The sequence below is a fragment of the Lissotriton vulgaris genome, chromosome 1_2 (genome assembly GCF_964263255.1).
Source record: "Lissotriton vulgaris chromosome 1_2, aLisVul1.2, whole genome shotgun sequence".
NCBI classification, from domain to species: domain Eukaryota; kingdom Metazoa; phylum Chordata; class Amphibia; order Caudata; family Salamandridae; genus Lissotriton; species Lissotriton vulgaris.
This window is the reverse complement of record NC_141686.1, coordinates 167286884-167308508: the sequence shown is the minus strand read 5'-3', so window position 1 is coordinate 167308508 and position 21625 is coordinate 167286884. Positions and strand designations below refer to the sequence as shown.

Sequence of the window (21625 nt, the reverse complement as noted above, 5' to 3'; positions counted from 1 at the left end):
TATATATATATATATATATATATATATATATATATATATATATATATATATATATATATATATATATATATATATATATATATATATATATATATATATATTGCGTTGGTCGTCACCAAATCAACAGAAAGCTTCTGCAAGATCCCAAATGACGAAGAGTCGACCCAGAAAGTGCTGGTGCAACAGGTTTATTCAGTAAAAGCCAGCGCTGCCGCCATGACGCGTTTCGCCTTGGAGAAGGCTTGATCACATGACAAATTGCGAGACAAGCAGTCAGGTTTTTAAAGTGACAGTGCATAAAGTTTGTTAAAGGACATAGAAAACATACTGTAATGCACACGTGCAGCAATGTAAAGGAATAATAAAATTGTGTAACTTTCTAGGACCCATCAGAGTAATAACGATGACTATTTACAAATAATTCAAAAATTGGTAAGCCTAAATCTGCGTGGCAATATACCAATTAGAGACAATGTAAACAAGGTTAAGCGTCTAACATAAAACACGACAAATCAATGTGTCTGTGTGTTTGTAGACTCAAAACATTTACTGAATGATATTGTAAAGCCACAATGTTATTGACTCCGAACAATGGCCCCATGTAATTGTCTAAGAAAGTACATTCAGTTAACAGGTTGCTGGTGCAAAAGTAAAGTAATTTTTATACAAAAAAATTGTACATTCTAGTCCTAGGTTAGATGTGATAACCAATATATGAAATACAGCCCAAGTGGGCCTGCCACACAAACCTATCAAATCTAATAAAGTGCAAAGTGAAAAACGATTTTTTTCTTTCTTTTTTTGATAAAGTGCAAGTGAAAGCAGCTTTAAAGTGCAGAAGTTTCGTGTTTTAAAAGCAAGTAGTTATTCATTTCATAGATTAAAAACAATTTGTTCTATCAGGATAAGCACCACAGGATCACAAAGTTTAAGGAAAATTCAATCAAGACTAATTCGAATTTCATAGTAGCAAGACATGCAAAAGTAAGTCATAATCAAATATATATATATATATATATATATATATATATATATATATATATATATATATATATATATATATATATATATCACCTCATTCCAAGAAATCATCTTTCAAACACGGATATAAATATACACGTATATATGAAGCATTAGGGCCTACTAAGCATTTCAATGAATTTGGACAATCTCATATGGCATTCTCAAATGTTAAAATGTATTTTCTTAGTAAATAATACTATTTTAGTAGTTGGAAAAGTTTTAAAACTCTTAAAATGGGGTTCCGAATAGATACCGATTCAGTATCTGGAAGCTGTGTTTTCTATACGTCACTTCCAAATATCACATCATTAACTGAAGTGTCATTGTTTTGGAACCAAAATTGAGTTGCAAAGCATTGCTATTTTACTGATACCTCAAAGGAGGTGGTTATTCATTTGCAAAAGAGAAGGAGTCCGCTGGGGACCCCTTCCTCTTTGTGAATGTAAAAACATTTGTTCAAGAATTGGCAGTGGTCCAGGTGACCACTGCCATCTTTTAAACAACAAAATCCAGTTTTGTTTCCTGTAAGGAAAACAGCCTGCATTAAAAAACATAAAATTCTATTACTGAAAGGTAATCACAGACAAGGTGGTTTGCTGACCACAGCAGACACTTATCCCTGTGATGATCTCCAATCAGTGATTCGCAATTTGCAGGTATGCCTTCCTGCACAAAAACAACCCTGCCAGACATGTAGGCACCCTTACACCATTATGCAAGAGTATCTGTGCCAGGGCCGAATGAGGACCCAAACAAAACCGGCCCTGGCAAAGTGCTCGGGCGCACCCCTATCACCCCCTCGGGGGTCGAGGAGGTGGTTTGGGCCAATTTCGTTACAGCAGCCGATATTGCAGCTATGCTGCAAAAACGGCCCTGTAACAAAATCGCCCCCAGGGGCCCAAAACCGACCCCCAACCCTGGCGACCCACCGGGGAAATGCCAGGTGCCCGCTATGACCAGTCTGGCCTTTATCAGTGTTAGTGCTAGGCAGCACAAAGTCCGCTTCAGCATGGAAAGAATAGAAATGCTCCATGTCTTGGTAAATGTGGAGCATTTTTGCTCTCTCCCTTTCACTCAATGCAGGTTCCCTTGCTGAGCCACATTGCGTGAAAGAATAGCAAATAAGCCCACTTAATGTGTAACCTGAACAATCTTGGTCAAAGAACAGCACATTCATCAAAGAGGAACCCTACCTGCACACCAGTCCAACAACATACAAACTTCTGGCAAATGCTTTATTAATGAAAAGGTAATCTAACATTTGAGACACATAGCAGACTGATTATATCACAGAATATAACTGATACATAAACACATTGCTGCGGACAGTGTTGAAGCTCTAATCACAGAGGCGCTCTCCTGCTGCATCCTTTATGAAACTTCCACACAGTGCTGGAATTTCCATCGACGGTCCCTAGAAGAAAATAAAATGCATTTTAATTTTTCATGACCCATTCAGTACAGCTCAATGTAATAGCGCACATGAACCAAAGCATGTGGGGTTAAGTTATCATTTACCAAGAAAGTTGTTTAATGAAAAAAACTTCTGTATTTAGGTCTTCATTTCTAAAGTAATTAAAAACACATTTGAAAGTTATAGGACATTAAAGTCCGTGCGCTTCTTAGCTATAGCAGATATCGAATATATTGATGGATTAATGCATAATGAATGAATGCGTGTAGGAGTGCATGGGTGCAGACCAGGTTTTTCCAACCTTTTCTGTAGTGAGAGTTCCTTCTGCTCAAGGAAAGTTACTCTGAGCTACTAACACATTTTATCACTGTAAAATAGAGACCATTTATGACACTTTACATTTAAAAAAAATGTTATTCAGTTTTTCCCAGTTGCAGATTCATTATCTTGTGTCATACATATCGTTCACACACATTTTACATAATCTCTTCTACTACAGAGGCAGTGGTAAAGTTACACGGTAGTGAGCATGTGTGTTAATAGTACGAATGGAGCTGGGAGGGTGCTGTATTGTATTTTGTTGCAGCTCATAAAGGGGTTGTATTTTCTGAAATATGTCAGGCTTATGCAACTACCGGAGTAGTCTACTATCTCCTAATGGGATTAGAACCGGGAATAGGTTTTTGGGGGCGAGGATATGTGTACGCGGGCAGGCGTGTGCTGGATGTTGGGGGCTTTACTTTAGTTCTCGCAAGGTTGGGAGTGTTGTTAGGGCATCTGACTCTGCAGGGATACTTGGGGTTCGTCGGGGTTAGTCTTTCAGGGCTTTCTACAGTGCCGTGGGTGCCCTGCTGACAGGTCCCGATCCAGGGCTCCTGCGAAGGTCAGCAGCATCGAGGGCAGCTTGGTGTCTATTGTGTGTTGTGCGAAGTGGTGCAGTAGCATGGCCCAGTCCGCAGAGACGCAATGCCGGCGCGCTCTCTGCACCTCCTCATGTCTAATCGCGTCCTCCTCAGTGGCACCCCATTTGCTCACTGCTCCAATCCAGGCAGGCCAGCGGGGGTCCCGCAAGAGACCACCTATGCATAGTGATCCCTTGTTTTACTGGTAGGAGAGCCAATGAGGTAAATCACGTTTGAGCCTTGAGGTGCTTCCGTCGACAGAACACCCCCAATGTGCAGGCTTCCCATGTGTTAATGTCAGCGAGACCTGTGATCTCCCTAGCGTTTCATGTACTGTGCTCCAATAGGGTTGTATAGTTGGGCAGTCCAAAAACATATGCTGAAAGGTTGCGTCGGGGTCTGACAGCGTGGGCATATGAACTGTGTTTCAGGGTTAAAACCCTGGAGTCCTGCTGGTGTGAGGTATGCGTTGTGTAAGATGGAAAATTTAATATTTTTGAATCGCAAGTTACAGGATACTTTCTTTGGGTATTCTAAGGTGTATTCCCTTTCTGTTGTGTGCAGTGGCCAGTCCTCTTCTTCTTCATACTTGCACCTCAGTCAAGTAAGTGACATGGCTGTAAGGACTCGTTTAGCTTCATAGAACCAAGTGATTAAGTGGCACCCTGTTCCTATATGGAGTACTGTGTGGAGTCTGGGTGTGTTGCTGGGTCTCCTTCTGACAGCTCCTAGAGATGGTGACAGCTTAAAACGATTTGCAAATGGAAAAGGAATTGTCCTCATAGGAATCCCTTTTCTCCACTATATGGTCAAATGGGAGAACCTGCTGTCTGCAAACAAGGACTCCATCTCAAGGAGTGAGTGGTCCGTCCATGTTTGCATGACTTGAGCTGAAGAGTATTTGCAGCCCTGGTCATGGCCGCCAGCGTGCTCTCAGTTTTTTGTAGATTCTGATTGAGCATCCTGCGAACTCCCATGATCTGTCTGATACAGGCTCCTCTGACGACCACCTTAAAAGCATCCCATTCCATCATCCTAGTGGATGCTGCATGGGTGTTCACCGCAAAGCTATTTTCTTGGTCATGGCGGAATAGCGGGTCTTCCAGGCTCTCGCAGCAATTTCCAAGTGGGGACTGGGGAAGGGTGGTTGCCATTTAAGAGTTAGGAGGTGTGCGTCAAGGTCAGATAGCACCCGGCCTAAGTAGTCTACATGCTGGGTCATGGGATTATTGTCAGTAAGCACGGAAACTGGTCAAGGTACACTCGTAGGTTGTGGAGAATTAAGTGGTAGGAATAGAGTATGGTCGCTGGGTGGAGGCTTCTCCAAGCATCTACTAGTGCCCAGTGATTTGCCCTGGAATGGAGGTGCTCTGTTTGTGTGTAAGCCGGAGAGTGGAGGTGGAGGGGTGGGACCGGTCTAGGAATAGATCCAGTACACAGTAGTAGTCTACCCTTAGGATCCAGAGTAATGCCATAAACTGGGCTAGGGTTTCTGATAAAGAGTTCCAGAATGTTCCTTGCTCAGTGTTCAGGATATATATGCTGCCTATTAGCAGTGGTTGGCCATCTAGGAGCCCTTCTAGGAGCGTGTATCCTCCCTCTGTGTCTACCACCCTCCGGATTTCCTGAAATGGGACCCCAGGCCTGAGCCAGATCATCGCCCCGGTTGCATATGCGGAAAATGTGGTAACGCTTAGGGTGCCTCGCCCTCGTCTACGCAAGTGCTCTAATTCGCCATTGTGAGGTGTGTTTCTTGAAACAAGGCTATCTGCGCTTGTTGGCGCTTCAAGGAGGAAGAGACAGCGCATTGTGTACGAGTTGTGTGTATTCCCCTGACGTTTAGGCTGAGGAGACTTACTATCTGTAGCTTACACCATGATGAGGTATTAACTGTGGTCAGGGGGGGTGACAGGGAAACCTTGTACAAGCGGTTTCCCCCGCCCTGGGTTTTGCTGGTAGCGAATAGTTTTGACGCCTGCCCATTGTAGGAATTTGATTGGGGTGTTAGGCGTAAACCAAGTATAATGCATTTTAAAAAAGGAATGCAAAGGTCAAAAACCTTTTAGTTTTTTTACAGACCAGTACAAAAAAACAGATTTGGTGCAAACAGTAAACAGAGATGCTTCTAAGGATGTTCCTAGCTGAAGTCATTTAGTTGGTACACAACCAGTTAGAAACCAAATCTCAAACCAGAAGCTCGAATAGCATGTAAGGTACTGTCAGGACTTACTCATAGTAGTTGTGGTGGAAACTGGAGACTCCTGTGAGGTGTCTTCCTGAGGGCACTTGCCAATGTAAATATGCATCAAATTCATTAACATAATCAGTCCACTTGCAATCATACTTTTTGTTTGCGTTCTGAGAGCAGCAGTAAATCTTCCACCTATGACAGAATATAGTAAAAATTGGGTTAAAATTGGTTAAGGGGCCATGGAAAGAGGTGAAAGAAAGTAGGAGAGATGAAACTGCAGCTTTAGGAATGGTGAGGGAGGGGGCGGGGGGGGGGGGGAATGAAGTTAATTAACAAAACAGTGAGCAAACAATTAAAAGAAGGACGTCAACAATTTGGAAGTTTGTCGTGGAGAGTGCTTAGAGTACATTCAGGAGACAGATTGATCCGATTTTCGTGGTAATTGCCACTTTAGGGATACTGCTGGAGCATTAACAGCAAAGAGTTTTGTTGGATACTTATAGTTGTAGCAAGAGAAGCAATTTTGAGAGTTTTTTTTTAAAAGATAAAAGATATGCTCTATTAGGAATAAAGCTTGGATCGGAGATACTTAAAAGAAATAACCTAGGAGGTAGTTGAGTGGGTTGGGAAAGCGACAACATGCTGCTTGACTTATTCAAGTGAGATCAAAGCAGTAATTGAACATGTATAGTGCGACTGGGCAATTAAGAATGGTTGTATTAGATACAAAAATGAGTTTTGGTTGAGTTCTATTGCTGCTGTACATCTGCTGAACCTCTTACAGTTCATGCACGTTCTTAAGTATGACTCTTAACTGTATTTGTGTCAGTGATACGGGACACATTGGGATGGGTGGGTTAACTGTGACACTACACCTATTGAAATCCACCTATCTCCTTAAGAAGTAGGTACAGAAGTATGTAGTGATGGCTGTAGTTGCCAAAGAAGATAGACAAGGGGCCCGATTCACAGAATGAACTTAAGACTCAATCCTAAACTTACTACTATTTTGGTATTTACAGAAAGCACTTACTACTTTTGGCATTCACAGAATGAACTTACTACTTTTGGTATTCACAGAAGTTAGGATTTTGTCTTAAGTTTGTCTTAAGACAGACTTAAGACAGACTTAAGTTAGGATTTTGTCTTATGTCTGTCTTAAGTCTGTCTTAAGACAAACTTAAGACAAATTCCTAACTTCTGTGAATACCAAAAGTAGTAAGTTCATTCTGTGAATGCCAAAAGTAGTAAGTGCATTCTGTGAATACCAAAATAGTAGTAAGTTTAGGATTGAGTCTAAAGTTCATTCTGTTAATCGGGCCCAGTGGAACTAATGCAGGATAGCAGTTGACTTGAGGGAATGGTGTTATTTCTTAGTGTTTTGTGGTGACAGTATGAGTTCAGTTTTAGGTCTATGACAAAGGGTGAGTTCTGTGTAGCTGTGAATTTCTGTCAATAGTTGACATTGCACAACTCTGAGTTAATGGGGGGATGTTAGGCCCAATCATCTGTTGGGGCTGTGATGCATTCATAGGTTTAAAGGGTGCTGCAGTGTCCACTAAATCAATTATATATATTTTATAATATATAGCACTTACTACCCTGACGAAGCATCGAAGTGCTTTGAAGTGAATAGCACACAACACTGGCGTAACGAAAAGTGAGGGGGCCTCCCTGCACAGTACTTAGGGGGCCCCCTCTGGGCTCAATCAGGAGCTCTCCCGGCCAGAGTTTAGTGCCGAGGAGGCCCCTTGGAGCTAGGGGCCCCCCGCACCGCGTGGGCTGCAGGGGCCTGTGTTACGCCCCTGGCACACAACTCTGGAACCCAGGGTTAGAAACATGTAATCTGTTAGTAATCCGCGCTTCCGGTTCCAAGTAGAATTAGTTGAATTAAGGTTGTTAAGTTTTTGCTATTGTTATCTCATGCATTTACTCTAGTATTTTCTGAATAAGAGTAGATTAATTTTACGTTGAAAATAAAGGGAAGATGTTAGATGTTATTGGGAGTGGAGGGCATGTGTGCCTGTTAGTGGGAGAATTGGATGGAAAGAGGTAAGAGTCCTGAAAGCGTGTTTGAAAGTCCATAGAACACAGCAAGGTTTGGGATGAGTCAGAGAGTGGAGGAAAGGGGTGGATTTTAGTTTTATTATTTAATGATTTTTAAATATATATTACACGATGGTTCCAGCGGAAATCCCCCGGTAATCTACTTTGGAAAATCTAGGAAATGTGGCACCATTACCTCTGATTACCTCACCCTTATTTCCGCTAAAGGTCGATGGATCTTTGCCACCGTTTATGACCAGGGAGCTTCTACATAAACATGAGCAATTCATAAAATGCAAATAAAGATTTTAGCAAATAATGAGAATTATAAGCAGTTTTAAAGGGATTTATTTTCCAATCAAAATTTGAGAATCTCTGACTCTTCATTCAGTAGTTGGGTATCAATAAGGTTACAGAATTGATAACAGAAAAATTAGGTTAGCACAAAGCATCATAATTTATAAACAGCGCATTCCATAAAGGGAATAATCCCTATTCTAAGACAATGGGGCTCAAAAGATGTCAGTCAGAACTCCTGAAAAGTTCCAGAAACAAGAGTGAGTTTGCATAAGCCAATCAATAATTGCAGAATCTCCCATGAAGGGAAACAAAGAATAGAGCAAATAAGCCTTGGCAAAGCCATTAGTCAAAGCACAAATCAGATTGGAACTAAACCTACATCTAATCTGCCTACGTCTGCCTACATTCTGCTCTCCATCAAAGGTCTGCCCTCTCCTTCACTTCATCTATAAATCTCTTCTGCCCTCTCCATTTCTGCGTTGGAGTCTGAAACTCCTTTGCAGCCTTGCATCCCTAAATCTCTGTCTGTCTGTCTCTCTCAAAGGGCTCTGAAAGTCTTCCTGCCTGTGTTCAGGAAAGTGTCCTTTCTCCTGCTCTTCTCTCTCCTCTCTCTGCTCTCCTAACTAGGACGCGTTTATCAAATAATAATGTTACAAAGCATGTGGCGTGACTTTCTCTTCCTCCAACTGAAATCCAGCATTCTCCAAAAGGATGCCTCCACCCATCTGCAGATTTTATCCGTCATCTCTCAGACAGGCAAAGATCCTTCCCACGATACATTCTGCATCTATAATACAATTTCATCTCCTAACCTTCCTTTTAAAAGAGACATTTTAGTTCTAACTACACACATAACATGAACTGCAAAAGAACCTTTTTTTAACTAAGCAAGAAACAATAAACTTGGAAATGCACTTTTAAAATACATGATTTTCTACTCTCACTAAAGCAAAGAATAAAATGAGGCTTTGTTCAACATTTCCAGCAACTATAGAGATAAAACTCAGTCCGAGGTCACAGCTGCAAATTATGCCACTGTTCTCACAAGGAGAGCAAACCATTCCACCATTCCATTGTTTATCTTTAAGGTAGACAGAAACTAACAGAGCAAGCTGAATCACGAGCTGGTTCTGTTTGCTACATTATAAAATATTGTGCTAATTCAAATGCAAGTTATTTTCTACTAATGCACAGTTAACAGTTTTCACAAGTTAGAGTCACATTTTCATAGTGAGAACAACATCTAACTAAACACATTTAAATCAATCTTTGAATTACTTGCACATGGTTACATAAATTGCTAAATAAAATTGTCTGGCTGAAGTTTGTGAATTTAAGAGCTCATGTTTTTACTCTGTGACACAGAAATGTACGTGCCACCTATCAGATGCAGTTCTCTATTTCTGAAACAAAGACAGGTTCTCCATTAGAAAAAAAAACACAGGTTTAGGCTCGTTCAATCCTCCCTCTGATGATTTAAACAGGGTTCTCCAACCTTTTGTGTAGTGAGAGCTACTTCTGGTCAGTGAAAATCGTCGTGAGCTACTAAACCCCAAGCAACTCGCGCATTTTTTCGAGGGGTCCAGCTCTAGTGATTTTAAGCCTAATTTCTTCGGAGCCGCATTTGCAAATTACGTTTTATACTTGTAAAGTGAAGACATGTTGTATAGGAGGTATTTTGCAAGGTATGGGAGAATCTATTTGTGCTTGCAGCAATGTTTCTGGTAATATCAGAGAAATTAACAATAAAATCCAGGCATCAGCCAATACAATCATCTCACAAATATCCCAAAAACCACAGAGAAGTATTGGCACAGCCCACCAGCCAATAAAATAATCCCACAAATAGCAAAAAAAAACACCAATGCACTGATCTGTCAGGCCAGTGTTTAGGGCAGGGCCTGGCTCACATGTCGCCATTCCCACCTCACTGGCCTCTTGAGTGCGGTCCTACAAAATGGCATCACTCCCACCATGTACATATGGTTTAATAGTCAATAATCATAATGTTTCACATACATCAATCGTGGCCATATCCAAGTGTGCATTACAAACAGACATACTTCGCTTGCTCATGGCAGTGTTGTTAGTTATCAAATGTGAGAAATTAAAATGCACTGTGTAGCAAACAACTCTTCTGAGCATTAAGTCACTGCACTGTCCGAGGAGAAACTAAGGTCTGTAGAACATACAGTGTGGAAATCCAACAAGATAGAGTGCATCTTAAAAGAAATTTTAGGCGACAATATTTCAGAGCTTGACCCATCACCTCGGTTTTTGATGGAATCTGTCTGTGCAGTTGTTCTCTTTGTTCTCTTTTTCTCACAGTATGAAGCAGCGGTATCTTGTCAGCTCAGTGTGCATGAGATACATGTACAGAAGACTACAAGAGTGCTAAATTGCATGAGCTGTGTCCCCTGATATCCAACATAGGCACACAAAGGCTAGATTCATGCTGGATTTCCACAAAAAATAGCTTTCCAGACATTAGCCTTCATTGTGTGACCAGCGAGAATACACACAGCTCTACATTTTCCTTGTAAAAACGTTACTGCATGTTATTTTTTTCATAACTGTGATTTTCTTTCTTCCCATTCCAAGTTTGACAAGTCAGGAAGGGTAGAATGTGGTTTTGGGCTTAATACAGGGAAAACCCAAATGTTTTCCCTTGCCCCGAACTGAAAAACCTGGAGTACATAAAACACGTTGGAATATATGCAGGGAAGTGAAGGCCTGAGAGTAATTTGTACATGAACAACCTGTAAATATCAAATCATTTATTTTAATCGCTGCCTCTTATCCAAAATATGAATCGTGTTTTCTAGCAGTTAATTAAACCAATCTGACAGATGCTTTGGGTGAGTGCAGGCTACAGAGCCAAAAAAAGCCTGAAATTAAATAGCCTACTCTACATGCTTTATGTTTATGAGCCACTGACTACTTTCATTATCGGATCCCTTACCATAAAAAAATTCTGATTCAAGGCGTAACGCTCCTTCCGTGAGGCGACTCGTCATTCGGGGATTTCAATAGAATTAGATTAGAATTAACGAATTTCCAAAATCGGCAATCGTGTAAACTGCAGCTAAGCATGGTTGAATATTAATTACAAGACCTGCATACCGTAAGTCGCTTTGGTTTGAAAGTACACGGAGGGCCAGACTAGAGCAGAAGATGAGGGCTACGAATAATTTTCTATTTCTGGCCCAGGGATTAAGAATGTTGGGGTGTGCTCCCTGGATACATCTTTCCCTACGTACGGAGAAGTATGAGCCGCAGGAGAATTGCGCATTTTGTTTCACTATGGCATCTCTTCATTAGTGCGCGGGTGACCGGAGGCCCCTTATTTAAATGAGCTGATTTGTCGACTACGGAGGCCATGTGAATTAGAGAGGCGTATGGAGCTGATCAGGCGCAGCTTACCTGTTGCGCAGCTGCAACAATGAAATATAAATGTGGCAGGCTGTACTCTTAGTCGGAAAAGAGTGCGGATCCCAAGCAGTTCTATACTTCTTGCTCCACCGCAAACCAGCTGCTTCACCCGGCCACGTCTGCTGTCTGCTGCTCCATGCCAGAAACCGGTCCTCGGAAGCTTGTTTCCGGTCCAGGGAAGGCATGGCTTGGCAGTTCGGGCTGGACTGTTCCAGTGAGGCACAGGGTCAGACTGATTTGCATATAGCCATGTCTGAACTGGGGTGGCAGAGTGGACTAAAGAACAGTGATGGATTAAACCCAGATCTTTTGACTGGGTGTGAGTGTTTGATTGGTTCAGATGCTCCGTCCATTACCATCTCCTTTTGTACCGCTTGCTGCTCCACACTTCATGTGCAGAATCAAAAGCATAGTGCTATGGTGGGAAAGGCAGGGGGCACAGACACAAGAGGTGCACGTAGGAGAGGAACGTCATTCTCTTCGGCCTGCCATGCCCTAGCTAAGCTCAAAAACCAATCTGAGCAGCTGCTTTGGGTGAGGGCGGGCAAAGGAGGAAAAAAAAACTAAATAGCCCAAACAACACCAAAGGGCTACTAAATTCAAATGCAAGAGGCACGAGCTACTTACAGGGTCTCGGCGAGCGACCAATAGCTCGCGATCGACCGGTTGGAGACCCCTGATTTAAAATCATCACACCTCTGAAGATTTGTAATCATCACTCCAAGTTCATTTCATACGTAAGATCAATCATATCATATATAGCCAGGCTCAAAGGTTCAGTGCAGAGTTCTGTTAGTAGCATCTTAGAACGGTTAGTTTTCAGCAGAACAGGTTTTATTTTTCATCAATCATGGTTTTCTTTTCAGCTTTTGACAGTTCTCAGTCACTGTTTCAGCTTTTCTCAGTTCTCTTTTTGTCTCAAGCTTGAAATCAAGGTGGCTTATACAGTTCGAATCCTGCATCACACAGTTCATCCATTGTGACGTTCAGTGCTTTTTCCATGCAACATGACCATTCAGGTGCTGGATATCTCCGACAGAGCACCATCGATCTTTTGGACTTTCTCAATGCAAGCCTTCCACCATCGTCTTTCCTTTGTTCTGATTCAGACGTTTCAGCTATGAGTGCAAATGTCTTGCCAGGGGACAACTGCAGACTTTTCGTGTACCCCTTTAGCCAGCTTTCTTCCACTCGCACTCGGGGGCCCACAGCACTAGTTCTATCATCAGAGGCTGGACCTGGCTCTTTCACCACTTTGACACCCTTTTCATCGGAGCCAATTTCCACTTCTTGCTTTTCGTGTCCCACCTCGGTTTGCTTTAGTGCTGCTTCAGACTCACGGCCCGATGTAGGTAAAAGTCATTTACCGATTTTAAAATACCGATTTTTACCGAATCGGTATTCTGAAATCTGAAAATGAGATGTAGAGGAAAAAAATCGGTAAAATACTGATTCGGTAAAAATCGGTATCGTGTTTCGATACTTACCGAATCAGTAATTACCGAATCGGTAGATACCGAATCGGAAATGGCAATACAACCCTATGGGCCAAAAGGCCCATAGGAATGCATTGGAAAAACCGAATCGGTATTTACCGATTCGGCAAAAACCGATTTGGCAAATACCGAATCGGTAAATACCGAATCGGTAAATACCGAATCGGCAAGCAAGTAAAAGTGAAACCAATGAAAACAGCCAATGAGGTGGAACCACCCTCCCCCACCCTAGCAGGGAGTGGCTACCCAGGCAGGTGCAACTCATTAGAACTTTCTGGAGAGGCAGCCAGAGCTGAGCAGTGAGAGTGAGCAGCAGAGAGAGTGGTAGCTGATTTTGCAGACAGTGGAAATGGCAAGCAGCTCAGAGAGCCATAAGGCTGAGAGGAAGCGCAAAGTGAAGTTCAGCAGCATGGAGCTGCAAGTACTGGTGGAGGAGGTGGTGAGAGTCCACAGGCAGCTCTTTGGGAGGCTGTCCCTCACAGTCCCTGAGTCCACCAAGAGGAAACTGTGGAGTGCCATCAGTTAGAGGGTCAATGCTGTTGGTGTGACCCCCAGGAGCCTGGAGGACCTCAAGAAGAGGTTTTATGATATCCGGAGCCTCACCAAGAGGAAATTGTCAGAGCTCCACAAGCAGGCAGGTCTGACCGGTGGAGGCAGGAACTCCGCGCCCCCCCTGACTGACCTGGAGGAACTGGTGGCCACAACCATCGAGACGGAGAGTGTGGTGGGAGTAGGGGACATGGACAGCTCAGCCAGAGCTACAGCAAAAAGGTAAGAAGCATGCGCAGCATGACACACCCAACCAGACACCTCCCCTTTAGCCTCAATGTACAGCCAAATCCCAGTCCAGTACTGCTAGCACCATACATGAGCAATGCATTATGGGAAATGTAGTCAGCTAATGTAGGAACATATGTCAGTGCACATTAATCTGCAATGCACTTTAAAAAATAATCAGAGTAATGAATATGACATGTGCAATGCTTTTATTGTAGTGACTGTAAGACATTTACAGTAAGTTCGCAAATGCTTCTTTATACCTAGGGGCGCCATCAGGCAGTGGAGCAGCAGCTGCACAAGCGACAGCTCCAGCGACAGCGGACAGTGTGGTGGCAGGGCCAAGCACCATGGATGCCTCGCAGGAGAAGGAGGACAGCAGTGCCATGGTCAATGAGGACGACCCAGTACATGCCCTCTTATTTCCCCACTCCCCCCAACTGTCACAATCCCCCCCATTGCAGTTCTCACTAGAGAACTCCCCCACACGGTCCCAGCCAGCACCTGCCACATCTCCAGCCAGGAGGAGTATTGTGGCCCCAATTACAATCATGGAGGGAGCTGCGGGTCAGGCACCAGCACCCACACCAGCGACACCTGTGGCACAGCAGTCCACCCAGCAGGCCAGCACCAATCGCCGCCGCCCACGCACTCCCAGCAGTGCATGTCCATCAAGAGAGGGCACCGTCTTCCAAGGGCTTGAGGGGAGCATGGTGCGAATCCAGCCGATGCAGGCCAAATCCATCCTGGCATGCCACCGCCAATTGCGTGCACACAACCTGCAGATGGTAGAAATGGCAAAGGGCTTTGGTGAGCTTGCGGCAAGTAACAAGGAGGTGGCACAAACAAACAGAGACATTGCCACAGGACTGGGTCGCATGACGACCGCCATCACACAGCTGTGTGCCAAGATGGAAAATAATGAGCACACAAGGCGCAGGGATGCCCGTGTCGAAAACCGGGCAATTAACCGGCTTGCCGCCGCGACGTCCCAGCTATGCCGCCGAGGGGTAAATATGCAAGAGTGCCTGACACAAAACACTGCGGAGGTGACCAGGGGCATGGCCAGGATCACCAGTGCCATGGAGGCCCTCATCATTTCTAACACAGTGGTCAATCCTGCCCTGGACGTGGCCGAGGCTGGGGACAGCAGCAGCCGCAGCAGCCCGGCCAGCGCTGTGTCAGAGCCGCGCCGGAGCACCAGGCGCTCCACAGAGGCAGCCGGCCATGCAGAAGGGGGGGAGCAGCATCCCAGTGGCTCTGCAAAGCGCAGCAGGAAATGACTCTGCCAGTGTGGGTGAGGCAACCCGGCCCATTTCCAGTCCCCACCTTTCATTTCATTATTTCATTTGTTGCACATCAGTGCTTTAACATTGTGCCAACATTATTAAAAAAAAATTCACATCCATAACCTGTCTGTGCATCTGTACTCACTCAGAAATAGTTTTCTGTTATCTCCTCACGTCAGTATCTGCCATCACTTGGTGTAGACACCCCAGCAGGTTGTGTTTGTGGCACAGCAACGTCATGGTCCTCGTAGTCTGACAACTCCACCTCAGTGCCCTTCTTCACCACAAGGTTGTGCAACATTGCACAGACAGCTATTATCTTACAGCAGGTGATGGGGGTATACTGTCTTGCACCTCCACTCTTGTGCAAGCATCTGAACCTGCTTTTCCAGATGCCAAAGGTCCGTTCTACTACATTCCTTGTGCTTTTATGGGCCCGGTTATACCTCCTTTGGCTGGGTGTTGAGGGGTTGAGGTAGGGGGTGAGTATGAATGAGAGGAGGGCATATGCACTGTCGCCTAGAAGGAAAAGGGAATACATTACTCACATGCATACATGTACTTCAGAGTGCTATTTTTGTAATGGGGGTCTGATGATGTGTCTCACCTAGGAGGTATCCTTCACCAAATTCCCCTGCCGTCAGCCGTGCATAGATGCCGCTGTTTTGAAATATGTAGGAGTCATGGGTACTCCCTGGGAATTTTGCTACCAGGTCTGTGATGGCGCACTTTGCATTGCAAATCACCTGCACATTGATGGTGTGCGTAGACTTCCTATTGCGGTATATGTATTCTGTGTCAGCAGGGGGGCAAATCGGAATGTGCATGCCATCAATGCAGCCAATGATGTGGGGAAATCGTGCCATCTGGTAAAAGTCTGTTTTTGTTTGTACCAGTACCGCATGGGTTGCAGGGAAAGAAATGTATTGGTCCATCCTCTGTATCATGGCGTCAAGGAATTTGTTGAAAAACCTTGACAGGCTGCTCTGGGTCACCCCTCCTACCGCAGCAACTGCACTTTGATAGCTGCCAGACGCAAGCAGGTGTAGGCTGCATAGCACCTGCACGTGCGGTGGGATGGCGTGTGCCCTTGGGGTGGGGTGGTCCAACAGTGGTTTTAGGTCCCTGATGAGCTCCAGAATGGTGTCTGAGTCCAGCCTGTACCTCTGTAGGATCTCTGCCTCTGTGAGCATGAACAGGGTGATCCTCTGTCTGTAGACCTGCTCCTCTCTTTGCCATCCCCTCTCTCCTCCCTGCTGTAGCCGTAGCCGCCTTGCAATGACATAAAATGCAGCCTGCAAGTTGCATTGCATTTTGGGTCTAATTTTATAGGTTGCAGTTGGTTACCACCTGATTCCAATCCATGGTAAATACCGATTTTGAAATAGTGATTTTGAGCCTAAATCGGTATTTCTGTGCTTCCCTATATCTCTATCTGAGTTTTAGCCTGTCCGAATCGGTAATTTACCGATTTGGTACCTCTACCGAATCGGTAGATGGTCTGAATCGGAATATTTACCGATTCGGTAACTCTACTGAATCGGTAAATGGTCCGATTCGGTATATTTACCGATTCGGTATGTTAGCGATTCGTTAATTTACCGATTTGGTGTATTTCCGAATCGTTTTTTTACCGATTCGGTATCTATACCGAATCGGTAAAAATACCGATTCGGCCGGATTTCTTGATCCTACATCCCGATGGCTCAATACCGCTCGGTAAGGGCCGAAAATCGGTATTTTCGGCCGTTATAGATCGGTATTGGGCCACCTACATCGGGCCCTCAGTGTGTTCCCTTACAGCTTGACTGACCTTCTCCTGTGACCTTTCGACCACCACTGGCATCTCTTCTGGAAGAGGAGCTGTTTCATCAAGGGGACACAGGACCCTACGAGTATGGAAGGCATGCACCCAGTTCGGAAGGCCATCACTCTTCACAGCAATCATTGTGATCAGGATCATTTGGAACAGTCTTTTCCATTTTGGTTCCAACCAAGTCTTCTGAATGTCATCATCTCTCAGATCGAGGTTGTCGCACCGTTCACTATGCAGATCTCGTGTAGCCACTGCAACTTGGCGAGAAACTGTATGCACCACATCAGCCAATCCGTCAGAGCAATAGCTCATCTTCTCATCTGCATTTGTCACAAGTGCTTTTACTGGTACATCATTAAGCCACTCCAGTGATGTTGAGACACAATCTTTTGCAAAGCGAAACTCATCAGTGTCTTTTTGTTCCTTGATTATGCTTGAAACGTCAGGTCGATAGCTACAGTGCAATACTTGTTCAGTCTGTAGTTCTGCACATATCATTTTCTGGACTTCATAGATAGAGTGGGTCTTTTGATCTGATTTCAGAGAAACTGTCAATATATACCTTGAGATCGATTTTTGCAATAACACATTTGCTACCATTTGGTTGTCATCTCTTCTGGTTGTGTAGGAATCAGACATTTTGATGACAGTTTACTTTTGAATTCTTTTGAAGGGACCTTCTGATCTCCCTATGTGACTCAATGTAGCGTGTGTTCCTTTCCCTGCATTCATTGGTTGACATGTCACATCTCGATGACACTCTTCATCTGCGAGCTTCCTAAATATTTGCTGATATCTATATTTTCTAAAGAGACGTTTCATTGAATCCCTCTCTAAGTGTGTATGTCCATACATGTATCGTGTCATTGGCAACAACAAACTGTCTGGCAACATTGATCTCCCATCAGCTGATACTTGGATGTCATTTACGTTTTTCTCAAAATCTGTTCTGATCAACCTTTGTTGTTCTTCCTCGGAAACAGTTTCTTGTACAACCTTCAACTCTTCACAAGTGTTTAATATTGACATCAACATTGGATAGACAGTGTACTTTTCAGATTCACATGTGAAATTTCCCTTAAAAGTGTAAGCCAGAAGGACACTATATTGGGCAACCGAATTACCATCTATCTTTCCCATTACAATTGCTACTCTCATTTGAGCAGTTAAAGTGCATGCTATGGTAAGAGCATTCAATGTTGTATCTTGTGCTGAGATAACTTCTTGTAAACATTGGACATCTACAAAATGTACATGATCAGGCTCAATCAGTGGTTCATCATCAGTGCCTAACCTTGGCTTCATGCATTGATTCATGACACCTAGTTATTCAGGTTCAGCTTCATTACAAACAATTTCCTTTACTAGCAGTAGACTCAGTACATTTGAATGTTGACATTTTTCAATCTCAAGATTTTTTAGTACCAATTCCACAATACAAGAACACATTTCGATTACTGGACATTCCATCATTATTTTCTCACTCTTTTTGTGACTGACATCAACCACAGCTACTAAGTTAAGGCAGTTGGGCATTTCTGTGACAATGGGGTCAAAGGTCATTGGGAAACACGTCACAGAACTTTGAAAATCTTCATGTTTTTGAACAGGCACTGAGAGAGCGTAGCCCTCCCTCTCACTGCAAATTGGTGTATATTCTTTAGAAAAAAATTGCATCACTAGTGCCGGGGCACAAAACATTTTCTTTTTCGACTATAGGCATGTTTTTGTGCAATCGTTGTCCAATGGAAGCGGATCAGACACATCCTTTTGTGTCAGCCTCAGTAAAGGCTTAGCCACTAGGGAAAGGTTTGGTGTCGACTGTCTACAGTAGCCAACCATTCCCAACAGCATTCTGCCTTCTTTCTGAATTAGAGGTGGATTCATCTGTTGAAATGCTTCTACTCTCTCTGGTGACACCTTTCTACACTTTTTCAATCATGTGTCCCAGATATTGATCTCCTTTCTGGCAGTACTCCTGACTATCCTCATTAAAAACCTAACATATATCAATAACGGTAAGCCATTCTTCAGAAAATGCAACTTGAAAATGTTGGCTTCATTCGGTTCCAGAGGACAACACAGAACAATTATGCTGCTAATCTCCTGCACTATTTTGTACTTCTCATTGGGCTTCCAATAAATTCCTCCAAAAGTCTCTCGCCCGGTTTATCTTCAATTACGGGTGAAATTCCTGCAACTGTCTCTCGTTTCGAATTGTATAATGGTGTTGCTGTATACATGGCATCTAATTCTAATTTGACTAAGACTGGTTCTGAACTTTTTATTATTCTGACATCTTTCGTTGTGAACTCCCATACTATTGGGTTCACTGTTTCTTCCAAATCAGAGGGTAACTGTCATTTCTGAAACCAATCCTTCAGTTGTCTCTTGTTGGGCATCCTCATCAGGAGTCTGATATTCAATATCATCCGGTGTACAGTAAATTGTGCAGTTTAACTTGCACCACAAATAGTTTCCTAGCAGGCCTACATTACTTGAGTCACAAAGAGCAATTTAGTAACTTTCCTCAAATGAATCTGATTTTCCTAAAACCTGCCCTAAAACTAAGCTTGTAATCTGTTTGTTTAGATCTCCTACAACTTGGGCCTTTTCCCCTAAGCAAGGTAGGTGTAAAACTTCCACTGTTATCACAATGGATTTAATGATCTCAGTAATGTTGGGACCAAAACTGTCACTTTTAAATACAGCAGACTGTCGAAATGTGTTCTGATTTTGGTTCTGAAAATAATTCAAATTTTCTTCAGGCAACTGATTTAAGTTAATCTGAGGGTTCCCCATATTTTGTGGGACCATCTAGGCTTGCAGAACTTGTCTCATTGGTACCTGTTTCTGAATTGCCATTTGCTTTTGCTGAACTGGCATCTGCATTTCTTCCTGTAATTGTGCATTTCCATTTACTGCATCAGTTTTAAGTCTACACTTCCTCTTCCAATGCTCAAATCTGTTACATAGATGGCAAAATGTCACTTTCTTCAGCATTGCGACATCCATACACCCATTTAGACCAACCCAAACTCCTGTATCTCTGTCCAGTAAAACAACAAATCCTCCTTCCTCACCTTGTACTCCTGCTTGTAGAACAGGACCTTGTATCTCGCCTTCATCCTTCGCAATCCCATCTATCAACTTTCTTTGCCAACCAACCACACTTTGCTGAGTGTTTACACTGATCTGACCAAAGATCATTAATCCAATAACAAATTGAGACACAAAGAATCTCATGTCACTAACATCAGTACACTCTCTCTTGCTGTTGAAAATCCTGACACACTCTTTCACAAAATTCATGAACCAAATCTTTTAGTTCTTGTGAGGTTCTCTTGATCTTTACCCAATTAAGATCTTTTGGTGGCACTCAGCCCTTCGGAAAAGTAATCACTAATTAATTTTTCTCCATAACAGAAGATGGTCAATTAGTGCAAGACTCTCTCATTGTCTCCTTACTTGGCCCTTGAACAACTTTACATTCAGACCAAAATTCAATTGGCTCTGCAGCGTCAAAGAACATTTTGAAATTAATCCACAACACATCCGATAGTTCAACAATTCCATCAATTTGTGTAGTACGCACAGACTTGTCTCTCAACTTTGGAAATTTGTTCACAAATGCTGCAAGTTCACCTTTGTCCCATGATACATGAACATGAACTTCTCCCACTATTTCTCTCATTGGATAAGCTGAAGCTTCTCCCTCAACCTGTTCATTGTTTTCTTCAACTATGTCTGGTGGTTTCTTTTTCTTCTCCCATTTCCTTGCTAAGTCTGGCCGTTTCTTTTTTTTTTCATGTTTCCGTGCCCCCTTGTCTCCCAATTTCTCAAAACCCTTCCATTCACAAATGTATTCCACCCATTCTGTAATGTGTAATCCCATTCGTGTAGTGTTGTCTCGAATGCTTCATCATCCATCTGCACCCTGAAGCTTTCCTGAAATTGAACACTTCCTGAAACATCAATTTTATCTTTTCGGGACAAATCAGTCAGTCTGTCATGTATAGTTTCTGCACATTTTGTAATTTCCTTACTCAAGTAAACTAAGTCTTTTTGGTTCGAATTCCCAAGATCTAAACCTTCCCTGACAAGTTCAATTTTCAAATTTGAAACATTGGCTTGTCTCTCTTTTTCAGGTTCTGGGTCAAATTGTTCTACCATGTTCTCTGTCCTTTCAATCCCTGCTGCTTCCTCAAACCATGGTCAAAAAATCCCATCTTCAATTAAATGTGTTTCTCCTTTTGCTATTGGTGCTGTAAAGGCAATTTTTTCTCTATCTTTCAATGCTTGAACTGTCTGGGGCAGTTTCTGTTCAATAATCTGTGAATTCTGAGATGTTGAGATAAATCCTGATTCTCCTTCTTGATTTGGGACCATATTGATTTGGACAATCAAAATCTGTCTATGCATTGTTTGTGCAGCTACAGTTTGTAATATTTGTACCCAATCAGTCACAATTGGAGCATTAACATCTGGAGGTATCACTATCGGTATTGAATCAACAGGTGGTGGGGCAATCTGGAACGTCGGTAGAGTTCCCTCAATCTGCATTTCCTTTGGGTCAACAGAAGCAGTAGCCACTGTTGTACTTGCTGGTACACGATTATCAGAATTTGTACTGGGGACACATTAGGTGGAAGGCACTCAGTTAATAATGCATCCAATATTCTATCCCCTAAATCACTATCGTTTTAAGGTTTTTTGTCATCTAAAATGTCCTCCTCCTGTATCTGATTCTTTACCCCTTCGTCCTCCCTTTCCTTGTTTCTTGCCATCTTTTCCCACAAGCTTAAGACTTCAAATTGTGTAGCTCTAGATGGGGATTTTATTTCAGATAACATTTCTCTTAATCTGTCAATAATTTGCAGTTCAAAAGTACCAAATTTTGGAAAACTTAAAGGACCCACTTTCTCAGTAACCTTGCACC

General features: G+C 43.0%; 1 protein-coding gene across 1 annotated transcript in view; it reads right to left on the bottom strand.

Annotated features, from left to right (window-relative positions):
• Positions 1-2241: 2241 nt before the first annotated feature.
• The window catches only part of LOC147734761 (hemagglutinin/amebocyte aggregation factor-like), a 121092-nt gene continuing 101708 nt past the window's right edge, over positions 2242-21625 (bottom strand). Inside the window, exons 4-5 of the mRNA XM_086953629.1 lie at positions 5570-5722; positions 2242-2437 (exon numbers count right to left, since the gene is read on the bottom strand). Coding sequence (XP_086809755.1) covers positions 2395-2437; positions 5570-5722 — 196 coding nt within the window. The 3' untranslated portion in view covers positions 2242-2394. The remainder of the gene's footprint in view (positions 2438-5569; positions 5723-21625) is intronic.